At 52.4% G+C, this 24625-nt stretch overlaps 1 protein-coding gene across 7 annotated transcripts in view; it reads left to right on the top strand.

Moving 5' to 3' along the window:
* LOC144941080 (ELAV-like protein 2) overlaps positions 1 to 24625 on the top strand; it is a 192961-nt gene that overhangs the window by 125305 nt on the left and 43031 nt on the right. For all 7 annotated transcript variants that reach the window (XM_078867526.1, XM_078867525.1, XM_078867524.1 and 4 more), the window contains exon 3: positions 3543 to 3646. In XM_078867526.1, coding sequence (XP_078723652.1) covers positions 3543 to 3646 — 104 coding nt within the window. The remainder of the gene's footprint in view (positions 1 to 3542; positions 3647 to 24625) is intronic.

Genomic DNA, 24625 nt, shown 5'->3' with positions numbered 1-24625 from the left:
GGTGGCGAGATGTTAACTACCTCGCCTGGTATACAGGAGCTCGTGGGTTCGATCCCGACCACTGAAGCCTGCTGTTGTATATTTGCAGTTTGCATGTTCTCCCCACGTTCGCATGGATTTCTCTGCAGGTCCTCCAGTTTTATCATCCACGTGATGATAAGCCACTTCGTTGAGCTATCTTTTGTGATAGCCCAAGCTGGCTTCTGAAGCGGCTCAGTGGGCCTTACCTGATTTAATAAAAAATTGTTTTGTTGAACGGAGACCGTCAAATTTCTTCCGTAAGTTGCACCAATTGCATTAACCCAGGATGAGTAATGTGGCTGAGTTTACCCTCGCCCCGGAGAGCTGGCTTTAGCACTTGGAACTTTTCAGCTTGTGAGTCAAAGCGCCGTAGCCATTTGCGGCCAGCGAGTAAGGCAGGCGAAGTGTTTACTTGACTTAAGCGGCGATCGCCACTGAACCCCAATTTGCACTGAGTGGAGCAGAGTTTGATCCTCCAGATTTAGCCAAACCAGAACTCTTTCTTTATGTTGCGAAGGTGTCTTTAGCCCATAATGCAACTGCTAATGTAATTCACTGCCGCTTTATTTAGCCAGATGGAAGCCCGCCGAGATTCATTATTCTCTTTTGCAAAGGAACACCTGGGTAACCGTGGCAACGGCGTGGTAATTTATTTATTTATTGCAAGTTTGTTGCGAGCAATTTCAACATTTGCATGCTGGGGTTTTATTGTGCCTGTAATATATGGAATACATATTCCCCACATGCCAGATTTGTACGAATTTAAGTAAACACATGTCCGCAGAATATCCTGTACTTTTGTAGCTTTATTTATAATTTCATTTTCCACTGAGGTCTCCCTATCTATCTGCCTACCCGCCTACCCATCCACTTACCTACTTTTTAACCTATCAGTTAACCAGCCTACCCATGACTGACATCATCAGCCATGATCAATCCTCTGCTGGATGAAGGCCTCCCTGACACGCCACCACCTCTCGCGTGATCCTGCGATGTAACGATCCACCCAGCACTTGCGCATGGGATGATTCCGTCGCTCCATCTCCTCGGTAGACGTTCACCTCGGACGCCTTCCGTTCCTCGGCTGCCACTCCGTTATTGATTCTCGACAATCGGCCACCGTCGTCCGTTCTCTAGCCGTGACGCATCGTTCTGCCCAAGCCCAGCTCACTCTTCTCAACATTGTGAAAGATGTCATTGCCACGCGTGCGTTCTCGAATCTGCGCGTTCCTCGTCCCTTCTCAGCTTCTCAGTGTAAGTCCAAGCGTGCGTCTCTCTCCGCGCTTCTTCATGCAATCAAACGTAGCCCACGTGCCAGCCCACTTGCACGTTGGTTCACCTGAATAGAATCTCCCGCTGTAACTGACTTGTCCACCTTTGGTTGTCCACCCCGCCGCACCTCCGCTGAGCACGATTGGCTACGTACGGTGCGAAATAAGTTCAACATGCATACATACCTTCCTATCCACTAGTCGACCTCGCAACAAAACCTACCTCGTATCTCTATCGAATATATATGTGTGTATCCACCTACCTACTTGCCTGCCTAGCTAGCGACCTCACTCCCTGGCTACCTGCACAAGTATCTGAAATCGTTATTATCATTATTCCGCCCCCTCTTACCCGCGTCATCGAAAGGTGGCGTCAACGTTCCGCGCCCTCCCACCAACCACCTCCTTCGCAGATTCAGGAGGCAAAATAAGACTTGGATTTTGGTGAACCCCCTCTCCCATCCCCTCTCCCTCCCCCACCACCACCACCACCACGTGGCCACACACACGCCCAAGGGCCCTGGGCCGACTCTGAACGGTCCCACCCCCCCCCCCCCCAAAGTTCAGAGGTCACTTTTTTTGTTTTGTGAACAGCGAACGGGTGGGGTCGATACGATTCAGCGTGTACGTGCTCTGACATCTGAATGCGCCTGCATCTCAAGGACGTGCATGAGAGTTATTAAATGCGAGTGTAATGGCAGCAAGAGGTTACGAGTCAATCTTGCACGTTGTTAAATCGTAACGTGTAGCTATATATATACTTATGCTGCATTCATGTACAATTGATTCTGAATTTCAATGTACAAAGGAGGCTTGTTCATCTCGGGAACTCATCCGGCGACTTGTTTTTCGTTTATTGTGACAATTATTTATATATTTAAATGCATGTGTTTTTTTAAAAATGAATCTTTATTCGGGCAAATTCTAACAACATCATACAGTCAGGGCTCAGAGCACGCGGCGGGGCTTAGGTTCCGCGTACCCAAAGCGCGAATACGCCTAAGTTAGGGTTCGCCTATACGAGTGTGATACATAACATTTAAGAGCGGATATAAAATGTATCTAAATGTACACATTTATTAAAGTACAGCACTGGACAATAAATTATTCACTAATCATCGTCAGCAAGCAGGTCAGATAGAAGACTATATTATTAACACTACATTATTATTCATATTATATTATTAATATTATATTATTATTCATATTATATTATTATATTCTTGGTTCTTTCGGTAAAGTCACGTAGAAGGGAAACAATAAAATAATAAAAATATAAAACAATAAAATTCTCACTATATTATTATTAAATAACATATAAGTGTTATCAATATATAGTATTAACACTATATTATTATTAAATAACATATTAGTGTTATCAATATATAGTATTAACACTATATTATTATTATTAAATAACATATTAGTATTATCAATATATAGTATTAACACTATATTATTATTATTAAATAACATATTAGTATTATCAATATATAGTATTAACACTATATTATTATTATTAAATAACATATTAGTATTATCAATATATAGTATTAGCACTATATTATTATTATTAAATAACATATTAGTATTATCAATATATAGTATTAGCACTATATTAGAACACTATCTTTTTTGGACTATTTTCGTGCACTGGGCAATAGTTACGTGCCGTCAAATCCACGGTCACGTGATGGTGGCGGCGGGGGGGGGGGGATTTGACTGCTTGCTTCTCGCCCAACGTGTAGAGTGCATCGGGGTCTCTCGTGTATGAGCCGGTCCGCGTACTCTGAGACCTCCCTCTAGTGAATAATTATAAGTTGTACTTTGCCTATTGCATGAAGACAGTGGCATCTGCATTCATTTGTTGGTCAATCGTTTGGACTGATGTCCAGACTTTACTGTTGGTGCCCAACGTAACTCTATGCGGGTCAGATAAACCAGCGACCAATATTCGGGCGCGTAAATACATTTCTGTTTGGGTTAGAAATTGATTTCAATCCCAGCTGCGTGCCCTTCACCACCCAACGCAGCCAAACCAGTCAAGTGTTCACGTGGTGGGCAGTCGTGTCTCGGTTTGATTTTGCTTTGCAGAAAACCGTCCGGTGTGTGTGTGTGTGTTGAAGAGAGAGCAGAATGTTCTGATCTGGGACTGTCTGCTGGGCGGGGTGGCTATGCGTGGAGCTGCTAATTCCCCCACCACCTTTCTCCTACCTCCACCCACCCCCACCCTTCCTCTCTCCCCCTCAGGGCAGAGCCTGGGCTACGGCTTCGTGAACTACGTGGACCCCAAGGACGCGGAGAAGGCCATCAACACCCTCAACGGCCTCCGCCTGCAGACCAAGACCATCAAGGTGAGGGCGGCCGGGCCAGACGGGGCGCGCGCACGCACGAGCACCCGCGGGCGTGCGCCGCTCACGGCGCGGCGACAGTAGATTGCGATGCGGTTGCACGCCGCGATGTATTTGTGTCAGCATCCCCCCGATGGCGAATGCGTACATGGAGATTGACGACTTCACCACCCCAGCGTCTCTGACGTCATCGCTCAGCTCGCCCACCACCTCGCCCGCGCGGCGTGACATCATCGCCCCTCTCCTCACAACCCCAATGTAGTGGGTCGTCAACCCTTCACCCAACACCTCCCCAGCGTCTCTGACGTCATCGCTCCCATCGCGTGACGTCACAACCCCAATCTGGCTTGATGTCGATACCCCACCAATCAAACCTCCCCAGCGACGCTGACGTTATCAGCCCCCCCCCTCAGCCCAATCTCGCGTGACGTCATGCCGCTGCGTTACAGACAGAGACACGCGCACTCGCGCGTTAGATACGGACCAGTCGCAGCCGTTGGCACGGGTGTGTGCGTTATTTATCCGGCCACGAGCTCACGAAGGAGGCCTTGTCGTGCCTTCTGGGTCATTGCTTGCACCTGAACGCACTTAACGCGGACGACAAAGCGAGGGTTGGCGGATCACACGCAGATGCTACGAAAATCATTCGCGGATTGATGGTCATCCGTCCCTGCTGTACGGGATAGAATGTTGCCCCCTCGAATGCGTGGGTCCTCCCCCATGTAAACTCTCATCAAGCGGCTGATAACACCTTGATATAGCGAGGGCGGCAGAGCTTGGGCAATAGTTGGTAGCGCCAGCTCGCCACCCGACTGGCTACCTTACAGCTCGTCTTTGGATCCCCACATATCGAGAGATGCAACTCGCATCAACGACTGCACGATATAAAAACAAAACATTACTATTCTCATTGTTATAAATATAATTAATATCGCGCGCAATACGATAAACAAATGAAGCACACAAAGACACGTATGGTACGCACCTATAAACATGTGCGCATGTACAGCCCCCTTGACAATCCACTCCTGGATAAGGGTCTCCCCATGCCGTTCATGGCATGGGGGTTATTTGGCCATACTTCACCACTCTGGTCAGCGCGGGGTTGGCAAAAAATTGAGAGCACAAAACTAGAGTAGAGCGGGTTTTGATTGCCTGCCAACAACGTAGCATGAATATATATGCACAGTTAACGCAACAAACACATGCATAATATAAGACACGCACATGAATAGACAAAGATTTCCCATAGACCTCGAGGATAAGTGCTGCTAGCGAGCATCTATAATGCCCAGCATGACACACCAGAGGGTGGTGGGCACACAACAATGCCCATCCGCTTGCTTCCCAAATGATAATGTTCTTGCATTACACCAAGTGTTCATTTGAGGCTGAGGTGACCTAGCAGAGGTCCAGGACCGGTTGAAATACAGGATGCACATGTATGCATTTCAGGGGCGGGAATTATACCTGGAATTATTAGAATCATAACGCAGCAAAAAACAACAAAGATCCCCCATGAAGCCTTAAAAGACTGTTGGGGCAAATTCTGTTAGCAAGCACCTTTGAAGGTCAGCACGGCACACGATGAGGTGGGTGGCCAGCACAACGACCGGCTGGCTTTGTCTCCCAAGTTGCGATGTTTACGCACCGCACTGGGTACTCAATTGAGACTGAGTCGACCTAGGGGAGGCCCAGGGCCGCTTCAGATAAGTGTCGCTGGTGTTGACTGTGTGCGGGAATCGAACGCAGGTGGCCGGGTCCATAGCACAGCACGCTAATCGTTGCACTACAGCACCCACACACAGATACACACGGTTACACACACGGGTACACACACAGAACGTAATTCACATTTACTAGACTGCACTGCCAGAAAGAAAAAAAACTTTAATAAACTTGTCTTGGACATATTTATTTTCAACGTTTAAACGTCAAAGATCGTATCCAATACAACACGGCCAACATCGTTACCACCGCCACCACCGCCACCACCGCCGCCTCGCCCAATCCCGCCTGGAATATTCCACCACCTTTCCTCTTGCAGCTTAAATTCGCACTCCCGCGGTCCAGTTGGCACATTTTCGACTCGCATGTTTCCATTTCTATTAGTCAGTTCCTAACAGCTCCGTTTCCTGTCAAGAAAAAAATCACTTCACGCGTGGGTTGGGGGTAGGGATTAAACTCGTGTGGCGCCTATATTCTGGAGTAAAAGCACTCTTCTACCTGATCATCAGCAGCCAGTCTCGACCCACTGCTGTTGTGTACCGACTGCATCAACTCCGACTCTGCCGCGCATTCCGGTCACGGTCCGTGATGTGTCGTAGCCGTCGTCAATGTCAGCCTCGCTCTATCCGCTGCAAGGTGAAGTGCTTCCACCGTACGCGTCACACCAATACCAAATCATTCCTCGCGCCACGGCAAGACGTCGCTTTCCCCTCTTTCTTCGCCGTTCTCATACGTTCCCTTGGCCGCGTCCCTCGCTCTCGTCCGTCTTGCTCCCGGAGTCGGCCTTTTATTGTCCCGCGTGGTTGACCTTCTGTGCCCTTGTTCCATACATCATCTGGCAAAGGCCTCAATGTCTGAGGGCACTGGGGCAAGATACATTGTTGTACTGTACTTCTGCGCTATCGCGCCCGTGCTCCGCGACGTGCGCCGAGCCGCACTGACCAGCGTGGTGAAGTACGGTGAAATAATCCCACGAACCCGAATGATGCCGGGACGCCATCGTCTAGCCGGGCGGTGGTGACTAAGCACGTGGCCTGTAGTCCAGCACCGTGGAGGCAGCGAGGGTTGGCGGATCACACCAACGTCGTGAAACTCCCCTCGTGCGTCCAAGTGTCATGCCCTGGCTTGCCAGGAGAAGGCAGTACAGCAAAAAATGTGGACTCTATCTGTTCCCCCCTCGCACAAGCATGCACTTATGTTGAACTTCTTTCGCACCGTACGTAGCCAACCAATTTAATTTGAGGCGCGAGGGAAAGACGACAAATGAAATACAACAAGCAACTAAACACACGGTCGACTTTCTCTAGGCCATCCGGTTTTTTCCCACATTTAAACACTCGTTAATTGGCTGATAACACATCGCTATATAGAGGAGCTCGCAGAGCTTGGGCAATTGTTGGCGCTGGCTCACCGCGCGGTTGCTGCCGCCTTCCCGCTCGACCGTGGTTCTCCTCGCGCCTCTGAGAGTCGTCTCTCTCGCCCCCTATCCCTCTTCGAACGCGAGCCAAAAAATCGCGAGCGCCCTACGAGTTGAAATCGTTCGATGGTTTTGAGCAGCGGGTTGACGAATTCGTTGAGCAAATCGGCGCTTGCACGTGGGTGGATCTGAGTGCGCTGGCGGCGTCGTCGCACCGACGAGCGCGAGCCACAGTCGGCTCAAAGTCGTGAAACGGTGGCGGCGAGGCTACCGCCCGTTCAGCGCTGGGTGGGCTCGAGCCACCGCTGGGGCCTCGCGGCTCCGGATTAAACAATAAAAAAGTCTAATCGTAGAACAATGTTCCTTTTTTTTTCTCGCGTAAATGTTCTGGCATATACCTGAGAGTGTTTATGTTAATGCGCACAAAGCCGTTTAGAATGGAATGGGAATGGCCCCCGGGCAAGAGATTTAATTCAGCACCACAGACAGCTCCACGCGGCGCGCCCGATGCCTTGAAGAGAAGGGGGGGGGGCGGTGAGCGCCGCATCCGCCCCGCGCGCGCGCCCCCAACCGCGCACGCGCGCGCGCGCCCGTGTGCGTCTGTGCGTGCGTGTGCGTCTGTGCGTGCGTGTGCGTCTGTGCGTGCGTGTGTGCGTATTTAAAATCACGCGAACTCCGATCGTCGTCGTCGTCGTCATCATCCTCGCAGCGGCGGCTTTTGGCTGGCCATCGGACAAAGGCGGTCACCGCATCGCGCGCATTTAGATGCACTTCTGGGGCCCGTCTGGAACGCTCGTCCTTCAGAAATTGAGGAAGCTACTGGGAGCCATGCACTCTTACATCTAGGTTGAAAACTCGAGTTTTTAGAACTGATTTTTGTGCTTAGTTTGATGTTCTTCCCCCCGCACCTCCGAGTAGCACGGTTGGCATCGTACTGCGCGAATCAAGTTCAACGTACATGCGTAGCCCTTGGACTCGAGTGGGAAGGCCAAAAGCCAACATACAGAAGTGGGGATACTTTCGCGAGTCTGGCGTGCGTGACCGCGGTGAGACACAGACCATGGGACATCTCCTGGTCCGTCGGCTACTGGAGGAGCGTTGCACCGTGAAAGATCTCATCAGGGCTACATATCGGGCCACATCATCATGAGCCATGGTCTATCCACTGTTGGTCAAAGCGTCATATGCCCAAAACTGGATAATTTCACGGCTGTGGTTGGTGGCAGCAGAATATGACTTTTCCATGTTGTCTTTGGAAATCTTCTGAAGACAAATCGACTTGAAGCTAATGTCTATCATAGGTATTGTATTCCGATAATTATGCTATCACTGCATTCGTGTGATCATTATTTACCTGGCCTGGTGGCACTTTGGTGAGGGCGATCGACTCAAAGTTGGAAAGGTCACGGGTTCAAACCCTGGCCAGATGTCGCCTCAGCCTATCATCCTTCCAAAATAGATATTGCTTTATAAGAAGTCAATAACGGTCGGTCGTGCTATGGAGAGACAGGTCCACGCCATATGAATATGGAATTTCCACCACTGGCTGACCAATGCAGATGAGCACTTTCCGATGCTCCGTTGAGGGGGTGTCAACCGATACGGCTGACAAATTTAGTCTCTCGTGGAAGGAAAACGGCATAACCTTTTGGCACCGTTTTAAGAACGATGAAAGTCATAGTGAAGCTCTTTACACGCCTCGTTCAATCTTGTTCGAAAAGGCAGAGAAGATATTTTATAAATGGACGCTGTCGTCCAATGGTCCAGTAGGGAGTTTTCCCTGCCCCCAGTACATCAGACGGCGCTGACAAGCGCGTAGCAGGCAAAACCGTGAGCGATATTCCGTTCTGAAGTTTTGCCGGCGCAGAGCGTGCTTGCATCTGCCTCACTCCGATTACAGCAGCAGCATCAGCAGGTGATTAATCACCGTTGCTTTTTAGTCTCAATCCAGCCACTGGGCGGCACTGCTCTGAAGAACATTCGAAGAAAAGCTATCTCATTACCGCGCAGAGAGCTTTGGTCTGGTGGCCCTGACGATCAGCAGAGTCACGCCAGCCAGCCACTTAACGCGCAGTGGCCAGTTCAACTCCCCGTGGTCAACACAGAGCCCTTTCTGCCGACGCTTCATTATGCGGAATTGTTAAACGGATGTTAAAACGGACGCAGTCGGTCGCCGCGTGAAGCTGCAAACCGAAGGCAGGCGGAGTGGTCACTGCTGCTACTGCCAGCGTATGGAGTACCTGGTGTCTGCGGTCATGCGCGTTGGGGAGCGGTGGTGTAGCGGTTAAAACCCTGCGCTACGGAACCAGGTGGACCCGAGTTCAGTACCCGCTCATGGCCAACACCAATGACAATTGTCTGACCGGTCCTGGGCCTCCTCTGGGTCCACTCAAATGAGTGCCTGGTTTGGTGTGTAAACATCGCCACTCGGGAGATGAAGACGGCTGGGCGCGGTGCTGGCCACCCATCACCGAGTGAGCCGTGCTGGCCTTCATAGGTGCTCCCGCCACTGGCCCACACACACACATACACACGTGACTAGCTTGCAGACCCGCGTGGCGTGTATGCTTTGTGTGTATGCACAGTCGTGATTATATCTGGGGGTGCGCAGTGTCTTCGTGCTGGTATGTACGCAGAGGAGAGACGGCTGGCACATTGCGCTCACACGGCAGCGGCTGCTGGTCCGCCTGTGTATGGAGTACGTCGCGTACCCACGATTGCACGCAGAGCGGCTCCGCGGGTTCGTGTGCTTGTGGAGCACATCGTGTCCGCGTGCTTGTGTGCGCAGCGGTGATGGATTGCGTCCTCGTGGCTGGATCGTATCTGCGAAGTCGGCCCTATTGCATATGGCCGGGCGTTGCACGTGGCTGCCTGTAATCTAGCGCCGTGGAGGCAGCAGCGAGGGTTGGTGGATCATCGCACGAATGTTGCGAAACTCCCTTCTACCCGTGGGTGGGCGTCGATGAGGAGCCGTACCCTGGTTTGCCAGGAAAAAGGCAGTACAGCAAAAATGTGGACTCCACCTATTCCATCTGTATTGGAATAGAGTGTTTCCCCCTCGCATGGGTGGGTTTTATAAACACTCATTGATTGGCTGAGAACAACTTAGTATACAGAGAGCCGCAAGATCTTTGGCAGTTATTGGCAGCGGCTCATCAGTTGGCTGCCATCCTGCTCGTCCGTGGTTTATCCTCGCACCTCTGAGTCGTTCTCTCTCCACGAGAGTGAGCAAATGCCGTGCGGTGGCGATATTTTACGAGGTGAAATTATTATTCTGTAGTGCGGCTAAATGCAAGCGGTACATTCATTGCCCACGCGAGCCTCGTCATCATCCACAGGACTTAACTTCTCACTAAATATTCTCCGGATCGCTGGTAGCTTGTGATGGTAGTACGTTGAACTTTTTTCATATCGTAAGTAGCCAACCTTGTTAATCAGAGGCGATGTTTATACACCGCACCAGCTACTCATTTTAGGCTAAGTCAACCTAGGGGACGCATAACACTGGTTCAGATAATCGTCGCTGGTGGTGGCGGTGAGCGGGAATTGAGCTCGGGTTACTGGGTTCGTAGCGGAGCGCACTCATCACTGCCCTGCCGCACACAGACACGCGCACGCACACAGACATGCGCACGCACACAGACACGCGCACAGACACGCGTACACACACAGACACGCGCACACACGCAGACACGTGCACGGATACAGACACGCGCACACACGCAGACCCGTGCGTGTGCAGACGCGCGCGCACACACACAGACACTCGCACACACACAGACACGCGCACACACACAGACACGTGCACGGATACAGACACGCGCACACACGCAGACACGTGCGTGTGCAGACGCGCGCGCACACACACAGACACGCGCACACACACAGACACGCGCACACACACAGACACGTGCACGGATACAGACACGCGCACACACGCAGACACGTGCACGGATACAGACACGCGCACACACGCAGACACGTGCGTGTGCAGACGCGCGCGCACACACACAGACACGCGCACACACAGACACGCGCACACACACAGACACGTGCACGGATACAGACACGCGCACACACGCAGACACGTGCGTGTGCAGACGCGCGCGCACACACACAGACACGCGCACACACACAGACACGCGCACACACACAGACACGTGCACGGATACAGACATGCGCACACACGCAGCCACGTGCGTGTGCAGACGCGCGCACACAGAGTGACCACAGCCATCGTTCTCGGTATACTGGATGTGGTGTTCCGGATTCGCAGACATCTTCTGCGTCACCCATCCGGACAGAGACCCGGCTGAAATGCAATCGACGGCGCTGAACGGCTCGCAGCGAGGGTGAGCCGTTCAGCGTGCCTGCGAGCGACGGCGCGTGGTTCTCGTTTGAAAATTGTCAGAGGAGCTGAATTACTCCGGGAAAAGAAAATAGCGGGAGGGCCGCCGCTGTTATTGCCGACGAGGGAGACAATTTCAGGTCGGAAGCGGAGTCGCCTTCGTGCTTCTCAGCAAACGGAGGTGACGGAATTGAAAATGCCGGCGCGAGCTTCTCACGACGGAATTCAGAAGAGGCCGCCCGTCACCCCTCCAACCACTCGGCCGGCTCAGTGTGCTGCGAGCAGACGCACGCGCACGTGTGTGTGTCTGTGTGTGTCTGCGTGTGTGTGTGTCTGTGTGTGTGTCTGTGTGTGCGTGTGTCTGCGTGTGTGTGTGTCTGTATGTGCGTGTGTCTGTGTGTGTGCGCACGTGTGTGTGTCTGTATGTGCGTGTGTCTGTGTGTATGCGCACGTGTGTGAGTCTGTGTGTGCGTCTGCGTGTGTGCGCACGTGTGTGTCTGCGTGTGTCTGCGTGTGTGTGTCTGTGTGTGCGTGTGTCTGTGTGTGTGTCTGTGTGTACGTGAGTTTGCGTGTGTGCGTGCATCTGCGTGTGTGCGCACGTGTGTGTGTCTGTGTGTGCATGTGTCTGTGTGTGCGTGTGTCTGTGTGTGCGTGTGTCTATGTGTGCGTGTGTCTGTGTGTGCGTGTGTTTGTGTGTGTGCACACGTCTGTTTGCGGTAGTGCAGTGATTAGTGCGCTCTGCTACGAACCCGGTAACCCGGGTTCGATTCTCGCTCACGGCCAACACCAGCGACGATTATCTGTATCAAACTTGGGCCTCCACGAGGTCAACTCAGCCTCGAATGAGTACCTGGTGCGCTGTGTAAACATCGCCACTGAGTCATGGTGCTGGCTGCAAGCACCCCCTCGTGTGCGGTGCCGGTTATCATAGGCGCTCTCGACCAGCGCTTGCCCCAAAAGTCTATGAAATGCTATACAGGGGATCTTTGTCTTTCTCTTGCATGTCTGTGTGAGTAGCGGTGTCAGAGTAGTTCATGCACATCGCTACCAACCTGGCAACTGGAGTTCTATTCCTGGCCACGGCTAACATCAGTGGCAAGTGGTATCACAACATATCCTCGTCTTCTAAGTCGACTGAACCTTAAATGCGTACCTGACATACGCACGTCACCACCGGGAAGGCAAAGGTGTGCCGTTTGTGGTGCTAACCACCCAACTCCGTCAGTGCCCTTCAAGTAGTTGCTCGCGAAGGGAACCTGCCCCCATCGGGCTAGGTAGGCCATGCTGAAGCTTCGTCATCTCTGCTAGGGACCAGGCAGTACACCGCATCGCGCACTTCCAGATGCACTTCTGCGGCCGTCTGATGTTAGGAAGCCACAGGAGCTATGCACTTTTAGATAATCTCGATTGAAGGCTCTTTTCTTTAGAACTGCTGTTTGTGTTCCGTTTGTTGTCTTTCCCCGCGTCACCGATTTGCACGCTTGGCTACGTAGAAGAAGTTCAACATGCGCGCATGCGTAAAGACCACGGCCGTCTGCGCTCCTTCAACGGAGGGATAGCAAAACCACACGGACTCCCTCCCTCTCCTGAAGCCCTCTCGTGGCCAGCAGCAGACCTCGCCGTTGGCACTTAATCTCCCGGACGAATCTCGCCATCGCAGGCGAGGGCAGAATCGTCTCTGGCGCGAGGGCATCTCGCCGCATCACGTGGGCTCGTGGCGTGTACGCCAATGCCATTTGCAAAAGGGCAGGACGGAGTCTGACCCCAAAAATGCAGCCAATTTAACGGGGCAGGGATGGGCACCATGCGCGCACGCCGAGAGGTGGAGCATCGATGGCATTGATCTCAATCTCCTCGTAGCAGCTGGGTAATGCACTTCTGAAACACAAATAACGAATTGATTCAAAATCACGCTCCCCCTCAGTTCATAACGCGCGTCCAAAATTGCTTATGGATCCCCGAGCCGTTCGTACAATCGCGCATACACGGACACAAGAAAGATGGTGGTGGGCCCCAACCGGGGATGTGCAATCGCAACCTTCCTATCGCAGAGCCACATGGCTGGATAAATAATTCGTGAATTGAACTTTTTAATCCGTTTTGTCTCAGCGTAGATCACAAGCGTGCGCCGGTTGGGCACCGTTGCCTTGTACATCAGCAGCAGGGAGCGAATTAGACGGGATGGGCATTGAACAAAAAAAAAGACAAAAGAGAGAGAACAGAAGATTGAGTGAGAGAAAATGTGGTCTGTTCTGGACCAGCCGCCCCCCAATGAGATGCAAAGGCAGAAGCTGACTCTTGGAGAAGACCATTATCTCCTCCTCCTCCTCGCCGCGCCACCCGTCCACTGCGTGCATGTCACGAGGCTTCTGCCGTGGCCACTTTCCCGAGCAGCACGGAATCCTGGGAGAGGGCCGAGCGGAGGTAGGAGGAGGAGCGGCCGTTGCCGCTGTCGGCCGGCCGGGGCAGCACGGGCGGCTCGCCGCGGCGATTGCCACGCGAGGCCGAGCGTCGACGTCCCGTATCCGACCGTCGCGTTATCCGCCCTTGAGCCAGATTGACCGTACCGGGCGGAGTATTAGCGCGCGGTGGCATTAACACCGCTTTGCCGAGACTGCTCACAAATATCGAGCTTTTCACGCAAGTCAAGCGTTTCCCCCACGTTTTTCAAGTCTCGCTTTTGTCTTGACGCTCACCTAATTTATCCATGGCAGTGTGCGACTGTGATTTTCTACAGATGTTCACATATACCTCGCCTAGTGTAAATGGGTTTGGTGGGTTTGATCCCGACGCCTGTATGTTTGCAGTTTGCGTGTCTCTCTCTCCGTGGTCACGTGGATTTTTCTCCGGATTCTCCGTGTTTTTCTTATGCATTCATAAACACGCGTTCAGAGTATTTGGCTGCTAAAAATTACCACGCGATAAGCCACTTTCGTTGAGCTATCATTTGTGACCAGGTCGCTTCTGAAAAAGAGCTACATAGCTCAGTGGGCCTTACGTGGCGAAACAAAAATAGTAAGTTATATCTGACCTCCTCCGTACACATCCGCCCACACTTCCTTCCCCAGCGAGTCGGATACGAAGCGTTGTGCGGGAGGATGGTGCGCAGTAACAATGTTTTCGGTGACCTTCGAAAAGTAATTTGATTACAGATTACTCTCACAATACCCTCCATCATCATCATCATGCATCGTCATTACCATTGATTATTTATGCCATGGGGCCTCCCACGCACCACATCTCAACGAGGTACCAGATGATTACACGGGAAGGGACTGCAGAGCGAATGCACCGTGGGGGAAAAAGGCAATGCGGTGCAGACGACGCACACGAGACGATGCGAGCTTGAGGTGGTTGTTGTGAAGTCGACACCCACACTCCTGGGTCCACGGCGAAACGTGGGTCTGGGCTAAAGAGTCAACTTCGGGCAGTCCCACAATTTTGGAAGTTCGTTTCAGACACTTTAAACACGCGGCAAACTCGGATACGTGATCATGAAGTAGCTTCTTTTTATTTGTTTACCCAATTAGGGCCGCGATGCAGATCTCGATGATCGTGTCGACCTCTCTCGGTGAGGGAGGGAGACGCGCCGGCAATAATTACCGCGGTGTCGGACGAACCCGGCGAACTCGCTCCTCCAGTGACGCCGAGACGACGAGGGTGAATATCGACGGCGCTGCGCATGCATCGGACCGCTGCATTGCGTGTGTGTGTGTGTCTGTGTGTGTGTGTCTGTGTGTGTGTGTCTGTGTGTGTGTGTCTGTGTGTGTGTGTCTGTGTGTGTGTGTCTGTGTGTGTGTGTCTGTGTGTGTGTGTCTGTGTGTGTGTGTCTGTTTGTGTGTGAGTCATAGTGGGGAGTGGTAGTGCAGCGGCCAGTGTGCGGCACTCCAAACCCGGCCACCCCAGTTCAGTTCGATTCGCGCTCACTGCCAACACCCAGTGATGATCATCTGAACTGGTCATGGACCTATCCCTAGGTCGACTCAGCCTTAAATGAGTACCTAGTTCAATTTGTAAACATCGGCACTCGGGAGAAAAAGGCGGCCCGGGCGTGGTGCTGGCCACCCACGCCCTCGTGTGCTATGCCGGCCTTCATAGGTGCTCGCTAACAGCACTTGGCCCAACAGCGTGCTGAAGGCTGTACAGGGGGGGAGTCTTTGTCTTTGTTTGTGTTATGGACGTGGTAGTGTAGGGGGTTAGCGGGCTGCACTGTGAACCCGGCAACCCGAGTTTGATAACCGCTCATGGCCAACACCAGTGACGATTATTTGAACCAGTCATAGACCTTCCCTAGGTCGACTCGGCCTCAAATGAGTATCTGGTGCGGTGTGTAAACATCGGCACTGGGGGAGACAAAGGCGGCCGGGCGTGGAGTTGGCTACCCACCCCCTCGTGTGCCGTGCCGGCCTTCATCGGTGCTCGCTAACAGCACTTGCCCCAACAGTATGTTCAGGCTATACGGGGGGTCTTTGTCTTTGTGTATGTGTGTGTGTTGAACTTTTAGCGCACCTTACGTAGCCAACCGTCCTAATCGGGGTGGCGGGGGAAGGACAACGAGATACAAAAAAAGCAGTTATAAAGAAATACTTTTCATAAAAATAAGTGTTTATTATCCATCAATCGTCCGCTGTTGACAAAACTAGACGTAGCTGCCCTTCAAAAGGACACCCGCCTTGAATTACTATTATTATGATGATTTTGCCTAATTTGATTTATTTGTTTTGCCCCGTGACATTCTTGCCTAATTTGTCGATCTGCCCTTTGACCTCACCTTCACTTGGAAGTCCTCTGCGTGGCGATGAGCGCTTTTTTATTATCTCTGACAGCAAACTAACGAAAAGATTGTGTAACCCCTAGCAACGTCTCTGCCCGCTTTTGGTGTCTGCCGTGGCGTAACAGCGAGCCCACCGGACGTCCATTCCACGTTCCACTACTACACCACCACTCCCAACAACCGCTACTACACCACCACTCCCAACAACCACTACCACACTACTACTCCCAACAACCACTACTACACCACCACTCCCAACAACCGTTACCACACCACCACTCCCAACAACCACTACTACACCACCACTCCCAACAACCACTACCACACCACCACTCCCAACAACCGCTACTACACCACCACTCCCAACAACCGCTACCACACCACCACTCCCAACAACCACTACTACACCACCACTCCCAACAACCACTACCACACCACCACTCCCAACAACCGCTACTACACCACCACTCCCAACAACCGCTACTACACCACCACTCCCAACAACCGCTACTACACCACCACTCCCAACAACCGCTACTACACCACCACTCCCAACAACCTCTACTACACCACCACTCCCAACAACCGCTACCACACCACCACTCCCAACAACCGCTACTACACCACCCCTCCCAACAACTGCTACCACACCACCACTCCCAACAACCTCTACTACACCACCACTCCCAACAACCGCTACTACACCACCACTCCCAACAACCGTTACCACACCACCACTCCCAACAACCTCTACTACACCACCACTCCCAACAACCGCTACCACACCACCACTCCCAACAACCTCTACTACACCACCACTCCCAACAACCGCTACCACACCACCACTCCCAACAACCGCTACTACCCCACCACTTCCAACAACCTCTACTACACCACCACTCCCAACAACCGCTACTACACCACCACTCCCCAGCAACCTCGAAACGGATCGCCGACTGTGCGCTTCTAGGACGGCGGCGTGCGTCGCCACACATCTCACTCGTCCGCCTCTTCATTTATTGATGGTGGCGCGTGCACTATTTATACTCAACAACGATCGCTCTGGTGCCGAGGCTACGGAGAGAGAGAGCGAGCGAGCGTGCGCGCACCACGCTTGCGTCTGCGACACCGCCGCCGCGTTGAGACTCGGCGGCAAAAGCCAATCCGCCCGCCTTGTCGGAGACTCGGCACCCTGCACAACATCATTAATCACCATCGGAGACGTTACACAACACCAGCTGAATTATTTATGTCAATTAAGACGCTCCTGCCACCTCCGACGCCCGCGCAAAAACTTCCGCTACTCCGCATTACGATCACCTACCACCGCTGTTGTTATGATGAATATTTGATGCTTATTTTAAAATTCATAGTAATAAATATAAATATTTATTTATTTATTTATTATAACTATGAATTACGATCATTATATTAATTGCTATTATTCTAATTATTACAACTATTACCCACAGCAGTAGGGCTGAGTGGTGCAGATGAAGACGCTGCGAGTTTATCGAGTCACAGCGTAACCGACGTGCAGTGGATGTGACGGCGATGGGATGTGATGGCGATGGGATGTGATGGCGATGGGATGGGGATGCGAGAGGCGGGGTGGCGTTTAACATAAAGTGGCCCCTGAGTGTCATCCATTATGAATGAGAAAGCGAACTCACGGGGTGGAACGATGGCAATGCTGCTGCTGCTGCCGCTGCTCTGAATCATTCCGCAGCATCGATCCTCTTACACCCAGCACCTTCTCCATCGCAGAGCCCTGATCAGAACAATCAGACGCATTCCGCTCTCTCTATCATCTGGGTTCCTTAATGATTATCGTCGTGGGCTTTGAGGTTGAGAGAGAGAGAGAGGAAGGAAGGAAAGAATGAAAGATAGAAATGTAGACTTGTTGCAGCGGTTAGATTATCTCTTGGATGAGTGGTGGCGCGGTGGTTAGGGCACCGCGCTACGAGCCTGGCGGTCCGAGTTGGATTTCCCAACTTTGTTGGATTTCCCAACTTTGTATATTTTTTGGGAAATCCAACAACCCTGCATGGCCGATGCAATATTGGAAGCCCTTCATCCATCAGTGGATTAATTTATGAAGGGCTCTGTTATTATTTTCATTGAAATTGAAAGACCTGTCAGAGGTCGACTTCGCCCTCTCAGGGTCAATAAACGTCAAGACGTCTCGGTGAAATGTCCTGTGGCTGGACTGGCACCGGCCACGGTAATGAGGAATTGTTCACCACCGCTTCGGTGCCACCAATCAGGAGCCGATAATCGCTCAGCGCGCCGAGGACGCTGGGCAAATGTGATTTCTTGAAGCTTTACAGTCAGGAAAATAAAAGTACAAGTGATTTTAAACTCTCCTTAACTCCGCAAAGTGGCGGTTTGCTTAGCCGGGTTCGGAGGCGGTGCTGGACTGGGAGACGGAGTCGGAAGAGGCGGTTACAGACACGGTAGCGGGGAGACACGAAGGCCATGACATTCACGGACGATCTGGAAAGGCAACGATGCCGTAACTGAACGACGTCGTTCAGTCGAAACGCTTGCGAATCAACCACGAGCCCCGGTTCACGCAACTCATTTTTCTTCGCACTGCCAGCAGCACTTGCCCCAACAGTCTATTCAAGGTTATACGGGCGGGCTTTGTCTCTGTGTAAACCAACGTAAGTGGTGGACACGGGGGTTACTTGATCGTACTTTGCCAGTGCGGTTGGTGAAGGGAAGGACTCAAGGCTGGTTCCTTTCACTCACCACTGACACCAATCGTGGAACCAGAAATCGAACTCGGGCCGGCAGGTTTACGGCGGTTCGCGGCGACGCACGCTACCCACCCACTGCACCGCTGACACCCCAAAGTTAACATTTATTTCACAACGAAGCACGTGGCTTCCATTCGAGCTATGAACCGCTCCCGTCATGAAAGCAGCCTCATCGCTTAACCGAGGAGGGTGAAGCGCTGAGCGTTGGGTCCGATAGCCCACGATAGCACACAGGCGGGTAAGGTGATGGTGCAGAAGCTAAGAAGGGCCCAGGTGAGTCATGGTCTGCAGCAGAGATGAGACCGGCACCTGAGATTGAATCTAAACCCGAGGACGGAACGCGCCGTGTGGTCGGCCAAGGGCAATAGAGGGTTAGACGTTGGGGACAGCACAGAAGAATGAGCGACCGCCGAGGGTGGAGCAGAGGCCGGAGGCTGCCAGGAGAAGCCGGTCGGGCAAGCTGTGGAGAGATGATGGCGGCGATGACGAAAAATAAGAGGAGTCCGAGTTTGGAGGGTTTGGGATAGTGGGCGAACTTTGCGATGTATCGGTCGGTGTTGAATAGAAAGAGGCAAGCTGGGCGGGGCCAGTGCAGTGGGTGAGCCTCTCCCCACCAGAGGTTTGACCAAAAAGACAAAGATGCCCCCCGTATCGCCTTTAACGGACTGTTGAGGCAAGTGCTGTTGACGGGCACCTCGACCTAGGGGAGGCGCAGGACCGGTTGAAACACCTACTGATGGACTGTCACCGCACCGCCCGTGTGACACGCGACTGGGGCAGTGGACAGCAGAGCTGAGAGAAAGCTTGGTGCGCATGGATCGTGTTGACGTGCGTGCGTGTGTGCGTGTACTTGTGTGCGTGCGTGTGTGAGCATGCGTGTTCAAACAGCTCCCGCGGTGCAGTTTACGTCGAAATACGACAAACTATCTGAGTTCCCCCGCTGTGCCAGTTTATGAGTGTGTGTGGATGGGGAGCGGTGGTGCAGCGGTTAGCACACCACCGAGCTACAAACCACGCAATCCGAGATTCAATTGGCGCTCACGGCCAACACCGGTGACGATTATCTGAACCGGTCCTGGGCCTCCCCTAGATCGACTCAGCACTCGCCCCAACAGTCTGTTAAGGCTACACGGGGGATCTTTGTATTTGTTGTGGCACGCTCCGTAGTCCTGCCCCGCAGCATCGTCGCGACCTCCAGCTGCGCTGACACGAGAGGCAACGCGGAGCCAGAGGAAACATACAAAACGAGACGGACGACACGATCTGAAATCCGCCCCCTCTCCTTGCGTACTACGACAGCGTTTAGCATCGCGCCGCATTCTTTACGCCGCAAATGTGCACCGCCGCGTACCGGTGTTCAATTCTCAGCTCGTAATTTTTTCTTCGTGAACGCTCTTGGTTAATAGAGGTGCGTGTACGGACAATTAGCTGAGGCCCCCCCCCCAACCCCCCATCTATTTCTCCGTCGTGGCGTTTGTACCTCGGCCCTATCGCGCGATGAGTTCGACTCCCGGTTGCGAGCTCTGCTCAGTCCGTCATCTGTCTTCACATCAGCGCAACCGCTTTGTGGCAAGGCAAGAATTGGTCGTACAATGCGGAGAGAGGCTCGTCCCCATCGAGGTAATGTGGAATTTCCACCACGCAATGTTTGCTTTAACGCAGACACGCTTTGATATGGTTAGGTAATCCGACCACTTGAATACATTACTTGGTGATGCTGCTGCTGTGTTGGCTGTGGTGCACAAGCACAGAGATAACAGAAACACAATAACACCGTGGCCGGAAAAGGGACAACGTTGAAAATAACGATACAACATGCGACGTTTCGGCCAGTAGCCCCTCTTCGTTGCAGATAAATCGAGCATTGAAGAGGGCAGTGCCCCTTTGCTTTTGCTGGCACGGTGTAGCTGAGCTCAACTTGGTGTAGCGAAGGTGTGTGTATCTCAGCTGGGTGTGTCTCAGCTTAGTCTAGCTCTGCTCACGGTGGCTGGGATGAGCTCCGCCGAGTGTGGTCGCGGTGATAAATGTGCCGAGGCTGCGTGCGCGCGTGACACGAACCTCAACGAGGGCTCAGAGAGAGAGGGAGAGAGAGAGAGAGAGGGAGGGAGTTAAAGAGGGAGGAGAGAGAGGGAGAGGCAGGAAGAGAGAGGCAAAGAGAGAGAGGGGGCGTGAAGTCTCCCCAGGGATTCCAGCTCCTTCACACTTCGGGGCGGCAGCCAAGCAAGCGCTGCCTCTTTTCCACTGCACAACCGAGCCGTGCCGGGGCCGTGCCAAGCTTTTCTACTGCAGTACCCGAGCCGCGCCGCCGACGTCACCACGCAATAAAAGAGTCGGTACGGCACTGAGACACTGCGCCCCAACAGCGTCACCGGTCAATGTCGTGTGGCGAACGCGATAACTGGCCCTGGCCCTGCTTGACCCCGAGCCAGATTTATATGTCTCGTGAGGCCAGCGTCACACGCTTAGGTTCCAGTTCGCAACGGCAACTACCCAGTGCAATACTGCCCGTACCGCGGGCGTGTCCACGCTGGCTCGGCTCGGAATGTGGCAGTGGAAAAAAAGTGGCCAATCAGCACCGGGGCTGGGTTTGATTTTTTACTACCGCGAGACGGAGGCAGTGACTCCAACACCGGATCGCGCGGTACGCATTTCTCAATTTAAACCGCGTCCATCCGAGTGAATATCCCGAAAAACGATATCTCCGGACACCACATTCAGTAGATGCCTCTGTCTGATGGCTGTGGCTACTGATCCTTGCGGTTTATGCCTCCGGTCTAGCGGCGACCTGGGAGACATGTGTCCATCATCTCGAGCAGCACCCTCATTCTGGGTGCCACTTGGATGGTGGTGGTGGTGGTTGGGGGAGAGTGCAGGGGGGGGGGGTGTAGGCAGGGGGGAGGGCGTGAAGGGGGGGGGGGCGGGGGGTTGTGGGCATTTGGGGGCGGTTGGTGGCTCACAGAGAATTGTGAAACTGCAAATCTCGCGGGGCCAGCAAAGTGGCTAGGAGGTGGCAGTACAGCAAGGGGGCTCACTCATGTACCAGTTTGCGCGGACCTTTGAGTCGTGTGTATTTGTTTGCTTTAATTTTTCTTTTTCTTCCGGGGTTACTTTTGATTTCTTGACACTCGCAAAAGGCTCCTTAATTTGGAATTCCTCTTCTTCTTCGCGTGGCTGCTGATGCCGACGTAGGAGAGCAACAGCCGTGGTTTCACACCGAGGTGGTGGAGCCAGATGCTTGCGGAGTCAGGAGTGTTGCATCACTGCGAGAGTAGCCATCCAACAAAGACAATCGCTGCATCGCGCGCTTTCAGATGTGCTTCTGCGGCCGTCTGGAACGCTCTTGCTTCCGATATTAGGAAGCCACTGGGAGCTAAGCACTTTTGCATCATTTAGATAAAAAACTAATTTTATGTTTAGTTTATTGTCCTTCTTCTTAACCTCCAAAAGTATGATTGGCTTCATACGGTGCGAAAGAAGTTCAGAATACATATATATACACGTACATGATGATGATGATGATGCCTCTTCTGTATTTGTGGAACCAGCATTGAGGAGTCTCAAATTCTATGTTCCGTGGTTCTGTTCTGGGTGACCACAGTGGGCACGCCGGGGAGGTTGAACGTTTTAATTCGTGCATCAGCTGCTGCCGCTGCCACCACGGTTCATGTGAGAAATCGATGCGGTTCAGGGATTGTGTCCCACAAATCTTCGCCGATGATCGAAGTTCAGGGGGGAGATGTTTGTGACCTCTTTCGAAGAGAAATGGAATTGGCTGATCAACCTCAATGTAGCAGGACCCTCCTGAAAGGAAATGTTCATTCTGGTCAAGGCTCTTCTGGGTAAACAAAGGGCATTGTCCCGCCACTTTAGACAATGATTGCCCAGCTGGTTAACACCTGTGGCCAAAGCACTCCACTTACAATCCTCAGGTTGTGAGTTCGAATCCCCCAGTTAAGGGTCAACTCAGACCATCAATATCATCATCATCATCATAAATCCCCATCATTATCATTGTACCTCCAGCGTCAATGAAATTACCACCGCTCAGTAGGAAGCTTGGAGAGCTGAATGGAGTCCAAAATAACTCGCAAACAAGCACCTTGTGAAAGGCCCAACGCAGAAGATCCCTGGATTTGATCTTCCACGAAGCTCATGGTCCACCCCAAACCGTTTCCATTGCACAAACCTTGGCAGTAGATGCGGATACCTGGTGCACAATGGAAGATTAAAAACTCTCCGGCAATGTGCAACTGTGGTCATCCAGAACAGACCACAGTGCAACGTACAACGAGGCAATGCCCCGATCCTCAAACACGAAGGGGACATCATAGCGATACCACTCCACTGCTCCTGACGCGGTTTTCTGTGGCTTGCCCACCTGAATGTGAAATTGTAGCTGTTCCTCTGCATCTACATCAGCAGCCGTACGACGACAACAAGAAGTGGGGAGTTAAACAAGCGGTTGTCCTGTGGAGATGCTGGCTGCCGCTTGAGCAACGTGGAATGTCCACCGACTGACTGGTTCAGGGTCCCCGTCAAAGATGAACGCTCACCCCATAAGTGAACGCTCACCCCTTAAGTGAACGCTCACCCCATAAGTGAACGCTCACCCCATAAATGAACGCTCACCCCATAAGTGAACGCTCACCCCATAAATTAACGCTCACCCCATAAGTGAACGCTCACCCCAATGCGAATTTCAAACAAGGAGAGGCTTTGACTTTCTGCTAAAATCGACACACACACACACATCTGATACTGTCTGTATCGACCGTTGAAATCAATAGTGATATGCAGGTAAATAATTCCCGGCCGGTGTCAACACACATTTAAATGGAACGGTGAATAAGTGATGGAACCTGTGTGTATGTGTGTGGGCGTGTGTAGTGTGTGCGTTGTGTGTGTGTCCAGTTTGTGTGCTGTGTGTGTGTAGTGTGTGTGCAGTGTCGGTGTGCAGTGTGTGTATGTGTGTGGGCGTTTGTGCAGTGTGTGTATGTGTGTAGTGTGTGCATTGTGTGTGTGTCCAGTATGTGTCCCGTGTGTGTGCAGTGGGTGGTGTGCCTGTGTGCGGTGTGTGTTTGTGGTGTGTGCGTGCAGTGTGTGTATGAGTGTATTGTATGCGTTGTGTGTGTGTGCAGTATGTGTCCTGTGTGTGTGTAGTGTGTGTGCTGTGTGCGGTGTGTGCAGTGTGAGTGCAGTGTGTGTGCGCATGGTGTGTGTGGGACTTGTGTGTGCTGGGGTTCAAAGGGCTGCAGTGATGCTGCTGCCGACCCGGGTTCACCTCTCCAGCTGTGACGCGCAACGCACAGCGACACGTGAACCGGTCCCGAGCCCTCCCCTCGGTTGACTCAGCCTAAAATTGGGACCCGGTGTGGTTTAAGCGAGTGCCTTTGACCGGATAAATATTACGATGGTTGACAGAAGGAGCGCGTGCTTTTTGCGAGCTCCCGTTAAGGGCAGCATGGCACACAAAGCACATTCCCCCGATCCCCCTTATATATTTTTTACTACACTATTTTTATATTTTTCCAGTTGAGGACCAGAGCTATACTGTAGCTCTTTTACAGAAGCGACCTGGCCACAAATGATGGCTCAACGAAGTGGCTTAGCACGTGGAAAGCTATAGCAGCAACACGTTGATTCTAAATGTGGAGGGAAAACCCGGAGGACCCGGAGAAAAATCCACGCGACCACGGGGAGATCACGCAAAACTCCAAATATACAGCAGCTGGCGTCAGGGTCGGGGGATCGAACCCACGGGCTTCAGGCGAGGTGGTTAACATTTCGCCCAATTAAGGTCACACACCCGCACCTTCACCAGACACTTCACTCACTTGTAAGGCCAAGTGAACGTCGAGGAAGCTCAGGACAGGTTCATACAAATACGCCACGAGCACCATCGCACGACCACGGCCAGAAATGGAACGCGGGTCAGTCGGATCGGAGCACAGTG

Source organism: Lampetra fluviatilis, chromosome 24 (assembly GCF_964198595.1).
Source record: "Lampetra fluviatilis chromosome 24, kcLamFluv1.1, whole genome shotgun sequence".
NCBI classification, from domain to species: Eukaryota; Metazoa; Chordata; class Hyperoartia; order Petromyzontiformes; family Petromyzontidae; genus Lampetra; species Lampetra fluviatilis.
This window is presented reverse-complemented; position numbering and strand designations above follow the sequence as displayed.